Source organism: Theropithecus gelada, chromosome 5 (genome assembly GCF_003255815.1).
Source record: "Theropithecus gelada isolate Dixy chromosome 5, Tgel_1.0, whole genome shotgun sequence".
Classification (NCBI taxonomy): domain Eukaryota; kingdom Metazoa; phylum Chordata; class Mammalia; order Primates; family Cercopithecidae; genus Theropithecus; species Theropithecus gelada.
Window position 1 is genome coordinate 2,925,835 of NC_037672.1, and position 10,322 is coordinate 2,936,156.

Below are 10,322 nucleotides of genomic sequence, written 5' to 3' on the forward strand. Positions count from 1 at the left end.
AGACCAGCCTGACCAACATGGAGAAACCCTGTCTCTACTAAAAATACAAAATTAGCTGGGCGTGGTGGCGCATGCCTGTAATCCCAGCTACTAGGGAGGCTGAGGCAGGAGAATTGCTTGAGCCTGGGAGGCGGAGGTTGTGGTGAGCCGAGATCGTGCCATTGCACTCCAGCCTGGGCAACAAGAGTGAAACTCCGCCTCAAAAAAAAAAAAAAAGAAAAAAGAAAAAAAATGTCTTCATCTGAAGGCAGGCAGAGACCAGCTCATGTAAGGTCTGGAGGTGCTTTCTTCTGAGAGCAAGAAGAATCATGGAGCGTTTCAAACACAAACGAAGTAGACAGCACGGTGTGATGAGTCCTGCACTAACCATCCAGCGTCAGTGATCAGCTCATGGCTAGTCTTGTGTAACTTCATCTCCCCTCCCCCCACACACATTTTAGGAGCATTTCAGATGTCATTTTATCCAGAAACATTTCTGTATCTAATATAATCATAATAATACTACACCTAAAATGTAAAACTAATTTCTTTTTTTTTTTTTTTTTTTTTTTGAGACGGAGTCTCGCTCTGTCGCCCAGGCTGGAGTGCAGTGGCCAGATCTCAGCTCACTGCAAGCTCCGCCTCCTGGGTTCACGCCATTCTCCTGCCTCAGCCTCCCAAGTAGCTGGGACTACAGGCGCCCGCCACCTCGCCCGGCTAGTTTTTTGTACTTTTTAGTAGAGACGGGGTTTCACTGTATTAACCAGGATGGTCTCGATCTCCTGACCTCGTGATCCGCCCATCTCGGCCTCCCAAAGTGCTGGGATTACAGGCTTGAGCCACCTCAAGGCCAAAACTAATTTCTTAATGCCATCAAAATCTAGCTAGTGTTCACATTTCTAGTTGTCTCAAATGTCACTTTTAGATTTTTATTTTACAGTTTGTTTCAATCAGGATCCTACTAAGGTCCACATATTAGTTCTCAGATTTTAAGCAGAGGAGTGAGTGACGTGATCTGACTTACATTAAAACTCTCTAGGGCCAAGTTTTAGAGAATGGATTGCTGTGGGGGTTGTTAAGAGGCTGGAAGTAGAGAAACCAATTAGGAGGCCGTTGAGTGTCCAGGGAGGTGAGTGATGACGACTTGGATTTGAGTGACATCTGGGGGGATGGGAGATGTGGAGGAAGCAGATGTCACTTGGGCAGGTCATACTTATTTGTCATGGTTCATCCAGACTTTTTTTTTCTGTTGTCTGTGTTTATTTGAAAATATTGTTCCCAAAGATTTCATTAATTTAGCTATCAATATATTGTTGATGGTGAAACCTTAAAATGTATTACATAAGTAAAATTAAAGCAACATTATAAAATACTGAGATAAACATTCATCCGTACTTTAATCAACTTACTCAAATTTATTCCAACTTATTTGCCATCATATCATCTTGCCAGTGTATAATTATAGCATTACATAATAGAATAAGAAATACAGTTTTCCCCTTAATATGTTTTATACTCTTTTATCTGAATTATGCTAAAGAGTCTCTATAGTTACATGATATTGTATTGAGCAGATTTTAATGTTTATGTTACATTTATTTATTTGAGACAGTGTCTTGCTCTGTCACCCAGGCTGGAGTTTAGTGGTGCCTTCATGGCTCTCTGCAACCTTGACCTCCCAGCTCAAGTGATCCTCTCTCCTCAGCCTCCTGAGTAGCTGGGACTACAGGCGTGTGCCATCACTCCTGGCTAATTATTTTGATGTTTTTGTTGAGATGCAGTCCTTACTATGTAAGCTAGGCAGCTTTGAACTCCTGGGCTCAAGTGATCCTCCCGCCTCAGCTTCTCAAAGTGCTGGTATTACAAGGCATGAGCCACCACACCTGACCTGTTCCTACTTTTAAAATTATTTTATTTTATTAGTTTAAATTTATTTTAAGATACTATGAAAAATGTTCCAAAAGTTTGTTTTTTGCATGTTTTTCCCTTTCTCTCTCTTTCTTTTTAACTTTTTAACTTTTTTTTTTTTTTTTTTTTTTTTTTTAAGATGGAGTCTTACACTGTTGTCTGGGCTGGAATCAGCAGTACGACCCAGCGCATTGCAACCTTTGCCTCCCGGGTTCAAGTAATTATTGTACCTCAGCCTCCTGAGTAGCTGAGATTACAGGCGTGCGCCCCCACGCCCAGCTAATTTTTGTATTTTTAGTGGAAACGGGTTTTCACCATGTTGCCCAGGCTGGTCTCAAGCTCCTGAGCTCAGGCATCCACTTGCCTCGGCCTCCCAAAGTGCCAGGATTACAGACATGTGCCACTGTGCCCAGCAAATAATAATTTCTTTGTAGAGATTTTTATTTGAAAATGAAGTTGATGAAACCTGAAGCCATAATTTATAAAAATGAAGGACAGGTTTGTACTTCAAAGTAGAATTGTGCTTAATCTTGATTATTGGGCTCAGAATGTATATACTTTGATTTTGATTTAAGTTTATAGACTTCCTTATTGGAATGGAGCATGTATATACCTGGTGTGCAGTCTTTATCTTATCCCATTCACACAGCAGTTTGTAACTAGGGGAAAGTAATACCTGCCTTATCTCAAATATGTTGTTCTTACAAAGATTCCTGTCTTTCAATATCTTCTGGGAACCCGGAAATAGCTATAGTTACCTCTAAAATATACCCTCATATCCTTATTTACCGATGAAAATGGCTTACAATTGGGACTCAGTGATTTTCTTTGGTCTTTTTTTTTGAAACACTGAAGCAGAACATTTTTATTATTGGCTCAGAATGTTCAACTTCAATTACATCTAATGAAATATTGCCAGATAACTTATTGTTTTGTTCTTTGGTCATTCTTTCGGAAGGTTTACAATAAATGGAGTGAGTAGCCAGATTAAATTAAACAATTTAAAGGATATAAATAGAGAAGAGTAAGTTTCAGAGATTCCACTTAGGCTGGGCTCATGCCTGTAATCCCAGCACTGTGGAAGTCCGAGGCAGGAGGATCACTTGAGCCCAGGAGTTTGAGACCAGCCTGGGCAACATAGTGAGACCTCATCTGTACCAAAGAACTAAAAAAAAGTAGCCAGGTGTGGCGATGTGGGCCTGTAATCTCAGCTATTCAGGAGGCTGAGGCAGTAGGATCACTTGAGCCCAGAAGTTCCAGGCTGTAGTGAGCTATGATTGCACCACTGCATTCCAGCCTGGGTGGCAGAATGAGGCTCTGTCTCAAAAACAAAGAGAAAAAAGATTCCACTGAGGTCATTAGTTCATTTATTTTGTTTTGATGTTTAGTTCCCAGTTGTTTTCATGTTTTGCCTTTAAGTTCTTGAAGTAGTGGTTGGGCGCGGTGGCTCATGCCTGTAATCCCAGCACTTTGGAAGGCCTAGGCGGGCGGATCACCTGAGGTCAGGAGTTCGAGACCAGCCTGGCCAACATGGTGAAACTCCGTCTCTACTAAAAATACAAAAATTTACCCAGGTGTGGTGGCACGCGCCTGTAATCACAGCTACTCACTCGGGAGGCTGAGGCAGGAGAGAATCACTTGAACCTGGGAGGCAGAGGTTGCAGTGAGCTGAGATCATGCCATTGCACTCCAGCCTGAGCGACAGAGTGAGACTGTCTCAAAAAAATAATAAATTAAAAAAAAGACAAAAAGAAATACTGCCACTTTAAGCATGATATTTTTATCTTTCACATTTAGAACAGAAATATCAAATTGATCTTTTTTTTTAAAAAAAAAAAGCTAATTTCTTCAGCTGATTCTTTGGTTGTTGGTTCCACAATAAAAATATCTTTTTTGCATAACAAGCTCTACTCTATAGGCTTGCTGTCCAAAGTGTGGTTCAAGTTCAGCAGCATTGGTATCACTTGGGAATTGATGAGCCATGCAGAATTTCAGGCCCCACTCCAGACCTAATGAATCTTAATTTGTGTGCTAATTTAATTCCCAGGTGGTTCATATGCACATTTGAAAGCTAACAGGGCGTGGTGGCTCTTGTCTGTAATCCCAGCACTTTGGAAGGCCAAGGTGAGAGGATTGCTTGAGGCCAGGAGTTTGAGACCAGTTTGTGCAACTCAGGGATACCCCCATCTCTACAAATTTTTTTTTTTTAGTTAACCGGGCATGGCGGTGCACGCTGGTAGTCCCAGCTGCTTGGGAGGCTGAGGTGGAAGGATCACTTGAGCCTGGGAGGTTGAGGTTGCAATGAGCTGTGACTGGGCCACTGCCCTCCAGCCTTGGTGGCAGAACAAGACCCTGTTCCCCTGTCCCCGAGAAAAGAATGTAATGTCAGTAGCCATATTCACATAATTTTAAATTTGAGCCATCTTGGCATGTTAGGTTATTAACAAACTGAGCATCTTGACATTGCCAGTACCTGCCATTGTTCTTTTAACCAGAAAGGAGCTGTTAGGGAGGAACATTTACCATTATGTGAGTTGTGTGTGAGCGGCTTCTCTTCTGTCGATCTGTTTGGGGGATCCTTTGCAAAAGCACTGCTAGTACCTTATGGGGAAAAAAAAAATCAGAAATCAAATTCTTTTTGGAATAAACTGTGCGGATCTTGTCTGTATGGGACAAATCATGTCTGTAAAGAATCACGTGGTCAAAAGTTTACTGTTTAGTTCTTTTTGGATTTTTCAGAGGACTTAATTGCTTTGTTAGATTGTTCTCTTGTTCTCTTCTTTGGAACAATGGCTAGGACAAAACACACCATTGGTTAGTGGGAGGGTGGGAGGTGGTTGATCAGCCATGTGCCTCTGAGGCCACAAAGAAGCCTCACAGGTCATGGTTTCCACTGTCACTTGGTCATTGCATCCTCCTGTTGAAGACTGTGTTTACCAAGCTCATGTGCTCATCATGAAACACTGTTAGACATTGATTTGAAAACAATAATTTCTTTTATTTTGATTCTGTAGGAACCTAGAAAGATTGTACAATGAATGGTGATTCTCGTGCTGCGGTGGTGACCTCACCACCCCCGACCACAGCCCCTCACAAGGAGAGGTACTTCGACCGGGTGGATGAGAACAACCCAGAGTACTTGAGGGAGAGGAACATGGCCCCAGACCTTCGCCAAGACTTCAACATGATGGAGCAGAAGAAGAGGGTGTCCATGATTCTGCAAAGCCCTGTAAGAAGAGAAGTCTTTTCTCTGACCAAATGTCATCTTTCCTTTTCTCATACTTCAGGTCTTATGCCCTCTTGTATAAGTGGCATAGTTCATTGATCTTATCACAGGAAATCAGTGGCTTGAGTATATGTATATGGTTGTTGAAAGAATTCAGTTTAGTTCATGTTATCAGACAACATAAATGAAAAATCTTCAGTGTCGTAAAGGATAGGAAGTGTTAATTTCTCCTTTTTACTCTTGCGACTTTTCCAGAGGGTCTTTATATATTGGGGCAATTTTTAAATACAATTTAAAAAATACCTAGCTTAGGCTGGGTGCATTGGCTCACGCTTGTAATCCCAGCACTTTGGGAGGCTGAGGTGGGTGGATCACTTGAGGTCAGGAGTTCGAGACCAGGCTGGCCATCATGGTGGAACCCTGTCTTCATTAAAAATACGAAAATTGGCCAGGCGCAGTGGCTCATGCCTGTAATCCCAGCACTTTGGGAGGCCAAGACAGGCGGATCACGAGGTCAGGAGATCGAGACCATCCTGGCTAACACGGTGAAACCCTGTGTCTACTAAAAATGCAAAAAATAAATTAGCCAGGTGTGGTGGTGGATGCCTGTAGTCCCAGCAACTCGGGAGGCTGAGGCAGGAGAATGGTGTGAACCCGGGAGACAGAGCTTGCGGTGAGCCGAGATTGTGCCACTGCACTCCAGCCTGGGCGACTGAGTGAGACTCCGTCTCAATAAGTAAATAAATAAATAAATAAAAATACAAAAATTAGCCTGGCATGGTGGCACATGCCTGTAATCCCAGCTACTCAGGCAGCTGAGGCAGGAGAATCGCTTGAACTTGGGAGGCGGAGGTTGCAGTGAGCAGAGATTATGCCACTGCACTCCAGCCTGGGTGACAGTGAGACTGTCTCAAAAAGAAACCAAAAAAACCCTAGCTCAGTCCTGGGTATATAGTAGGCCTTAACAGTACCTGCTTATTGATTGATACCTTTAGTTAGAGTCAGCATTTTGAGTCATAGTCATGCCCAACTGAGTGTTTTCCAGATTGCACCTTTCAGTCAAGTAGTTATATCTGCATAGTTTTCTCTTGTTGATGCTGCTGCCTTTGTGTATGCTTCATCCTTTTTTGTCCCTTCTTCTGATTTGTTCTCACTATGCCCCTTCGTATCAGGGGAGTGTCATTTGGCAGAAATTTTTTTTTTTTTTTTTTTTTTTTTGAGATAGAGTCTCGCTCTGTCTCCCAGGCTGGAGTGCAGTGGCGCGGTCTGGGCTCACTGCAAGCTCCGCCTTCTGGATTCAAGCCATTCTCCTGCCTCAGCCTCCCGAGTAGCTGGGACTACAGGTGCCCGCTACCACGCCTGGCTAATTTTTTGTATTTTTAGTAGAGACGAGGTTTCACTGTGTTAGCCAGGATGGTCTCGATCTCCTGACCTCGTGATCCACCTGCCTCGGCCTCCCAAAGTGCTGGGATTACAGGGGTGAGCCACCGCGCCTGGCCTGATTTTCTTAAAAAAAAAAAGATGTTGATGTCTCTTATGTGCTGTTTAAGGAACTGGGGATTTAGCAGTAAACTAGACATACAAGGCCTTTAGTAGATTTTGTTTAGTTGTTGTTACTGAGGTATAACTTACATAAAGCACACAAATCTTAAGTATATAGCTTGGTGAATTTTGACATAAATGTTGCTTGTGTAGCTACCCAGATCAAGTCTTGGACTTTACGTTCTAGTTGAAGGAAATAAACAATAAAGAATAAGCAGAAGGGCAGTGCAGACAGTAGTAGGATGATTAGATTAAGTGTGGCTGTGGTCAGAAAGGCCGTTCTCAGGTGGGAAGGTTTAATCTGAACTCAATGACAGGAAGGAGCCAGTCTTTCAAGAATCAGGGGGCCGGGTGTGGGTGCTTGGCTGGGCATGGTGGCCCATGCCTGTAATCCCAGCACTTTGGGAGGCCAAGGCGGTAGATCACTTGAGCCCAGGAGTTTGAGACCAGCCTGGTGAAACACCATCTCTATAAAAAATATAAAAATTAGCTGGGCGTGGTGGCGTGCCCCTGCAGTCCTAGCTGCTCAAGAGGCTGAGGTGGGAGGATCACTCAAGCTGAGGCTGCAGTGAGTTGTGATCGTGCCAGTGCACTCCAGCCTGGGTGACAGAGTGAGACCCTGTCTCCAAAAAAAAAAAAAGGAGAAATGTTCCCGGCTGAGGAACCAGCTAACATGAAATTCCTAGGATAGGGATGGGCGTGATGAGCCCACAGAGGCAGAAGGCAGACAATGTGGTTCAGCCTGGGAGTGGCAGAGTGAGGTGCAGTGAAGTTGGAGAGAGAGGAGGGAGCAGATCCTGGAAGACCGTGTTTGCTGAGATTGAGAGTTTCCATTGCATTCTGTGTGTGGCAGAGTCATTGGAGGGCTGCAGACAGGGAAAGGACAAATAGAATTTTAAAGAAAATTAATCTGGGTTTGGTTTAGAGAAAAAATTGACTGGGGCAAGAGAAAAAGCTGTCTTCCAAATGAGAGATCATGGCAGCTTGGGCCAAGATGGCGTAGTAGAGGGAGGAAGAGGTAGATTTGTATGGCTTTCATTTTGAAGATAGTGTCAATAGGACTTGCTGATGGATGGGATGGAAGAAGTGAAAGGGAAAAAAAGAATCAGGATAGCACCTGGACTTTTGGCTTGAGCAGTTGTCTTACATAAAAACAGCAAGAAGCTAAGTAAAAATGACTTGGGATAGTTGAGAAAGTGATAGCACCTAGTGTGTGCCAGGCGTTGTTCTAGGCACTGGGGATGCAGAGATAAGAGAGTAAAGTTCTTGCCCACAGATGGTTTAGAACACAGTAACCATCAAGGCTGGGCGCGGTGGCTCATACCTGTAGTCCCAGTGCTTTGGGAGGCTGAGATAGGAGGATCACTTGAGTCTAGGAGTTTGCAGCTGCAGTGAGCTATGATCACACCACTGAACTCCAGCCTGGGGCTTGAGGTTTTGCCAGATGGTTTGGTAGATTTGGAGGTGTTAGCAGGAAAGTGATTACAATGTAGTCATTACAATGGATCTAAGCCAGTGAGGGAGTTCAGAACGGGGAAGTGATCAAAGGTGAGAAGGTGTTAGGGTGATGAATGGATGGAAGAAAGTGTGAGCTGGATGCTAGGAGGGGTGGTTGCAGGGCGCATACTTGGCTTTGAGATTGAAGAGGGGGTATGGTTACTAGGAATGAGCAGGTGTAGTGCTGACCATGGACGTGGGAGCCTGAGGTGGGTTGGATGCCAGGATCTTTGGAGGAGAGGAGGTCCAAAAGCGGAGAGGTAGGGAGGGTCCCAAGCTGAGAGTATGGATGTTGAACCAGCAAGAGTTACGATCAAAGTGGCACACACAAGGTCCTTAGGCTAGTGACAGCTGGCTGGAGCCAGACGTTAAGATCCAGATTGGTGGCTCCAGGCCCTCACTCAGGACTAAGCTCAGCTCTGTGCCACGTGTCCTTTCTGCACGTACAGGTCATCTGAAATGCTGTTTATGCATAGGGCTCCCGTACTGTGGTTTTCTCTTTTTGTGTCTTCCTTACCAAGCTTTAAGTTTCTGGATGGCAAGGACCATATTATTTATCAGTATGTATATCCTTAGCGCCTAAAACAGCACCCTGGTACTTAGTAGCGTGTGTCGAATTGAACTTTCCCTAGATCTGTATGTGGATTTGAAAACCATTGAAATAGATCCTTTGAATTTTCAGACTGAGGGCTCCTGAAGGCAAGGAGCTTTAGCTTTTGCTTTCCCTGTGACCAGCACTGTCAGTGATGTTCAGGAGATGCCATCTGTATCTCTTACTCTCTCTCTTTTTTTTTTTGAGATGGAGTCTCACTCTGTCACCCAGGCTGGAGTACAGTGGCATGGTCTTGGCTCACTGCAGCCTCCACCTCCAGAGTTCAAACGATTCTCCTGCCTCAGCCTCCCGAGTAGCTATGATTACAGGCACGAGCTTTCATGCCTGGCTTTTTGTATTTTTAGTAGAGACGAGGTTTCACCATGTTGGCCAGGCTGGCCTCAAACTCCTGACCTCAAGTGATCTGCCTCCCTTGGCCTCCCAAAGTACTGGGATTACAGGTGGAAGCCGCTGTGCCCGGCCTATCTTTATTTGCACATATCTCCCTTTATCTCTCTTTCTTTCTCATTGCATTGTGCTTTGATAACAAAGATGGCTAAATAATCACCATGTTTTGCTTTTTTTCTTTATTTTTTGCTTGTAGTCAGAGTACCTCTCAGCTTTTCCCTTCCTCATGGATGACTACAAAATATGATCTGTGACATTATTTGTCATGGTTTGGTAAATAGGGGGTCCTCAGAGGGCTCTTGACACATTCTGTTGTACCCTTAATTAATAGCAGTACATGGATTTGTTGTGTGCTTCCCCCAAGTGATTGGTACTCTTAGATTGTCTCTTGGCAATTTCCTGCAATATGTTTTCAGCTCAAGCAGTGACAAACTAGAAGTAAATTTGATGTGGATTAACATCCAGTGAATTTACATGTTCATATTGGATATCATTTATAATTGTTTGACAAGATTTTTTTTTTTTTTTTTTTTTTTGAGATGGAGTCTCGCTCTGTCGCCCAGGCTGGAGTGCAGTGGCACGATCTTGGCTCACTGCAAGCTCCACCTCCCGGGTTCACGCCATTCTTCTGCCTCAGCCTCCCGAGTAGCTGGGACTACAGGCGCCCGCCACCATGCCCGGCCAATTTTTTGTATTTTTAGTAGAGACAGAGTTTCACCGTGTTAGCCGGGATGGTCTCGATCTCCTTACCTCGTGATCTACCTGCCTCGGCCTCCCAAAGTGCTGGGATTACAGGCGTGAGCCACCGCGCCCGGCCTCTTTTTTTTTTTTTTTTTTTTTTTTTGAGACGCAGTCTCACTCTGTCCCTCAGGCTGGAGTGCCGTGGCCTGATCTGGGCTCACTGCAAGCTCCACCTTCTGGGTTCACACCATTCTCCTGCCCCAGCCTCCCAAGTAGCTGGGACTATAGGCGCCCGGCCACCATGCCCAGCTAATTTTTTGTATTTTTTGTAGAGACGGGGTTTCACCGTGTTAGCCAGGATGGTCTGGATGTCCTGACCTTGTTCTCCGCCTGCCTCAGCCTCCCAAAGTGCTGGGATTACAGGCAGGCATGAGCCACTGTGCCTGGCCAATATTTCTTTCTTTTTTTTTTTTTTTTTTTTTTTTTTTT

The 10,322-nt window shown here is 44.4% G+C and overlaps 1 protein-coding gene across 12 annotated transcripts in view; it reads left to right on the forward strand.

Annotated features, from left to right (window-relative positions):
- ADD1 (adducin 1) overlaps positions 1-10,322 on the forward strand; it is a 92,265-nt gene that overhangs the window by 29,781 nt on the left and 52,162 nt on the right. For all 12 annotated transcript variants that reach the window (XM_025384727.1, XM_025384735.1, XM_025384729.1 and 9 more), the window contains one exon: positions 4,902-5,116. In XM_025384727.1, the coding sequence (XP_025240512.1) occupies positions 4,922-5,116 (195 nt within the window). In that variant the 5' untranslated portion in view covers positions 4,902-4,921. The remainder of the gene's footprint in view (positions 1-4,901; positions 5,117-10,322) is intronic.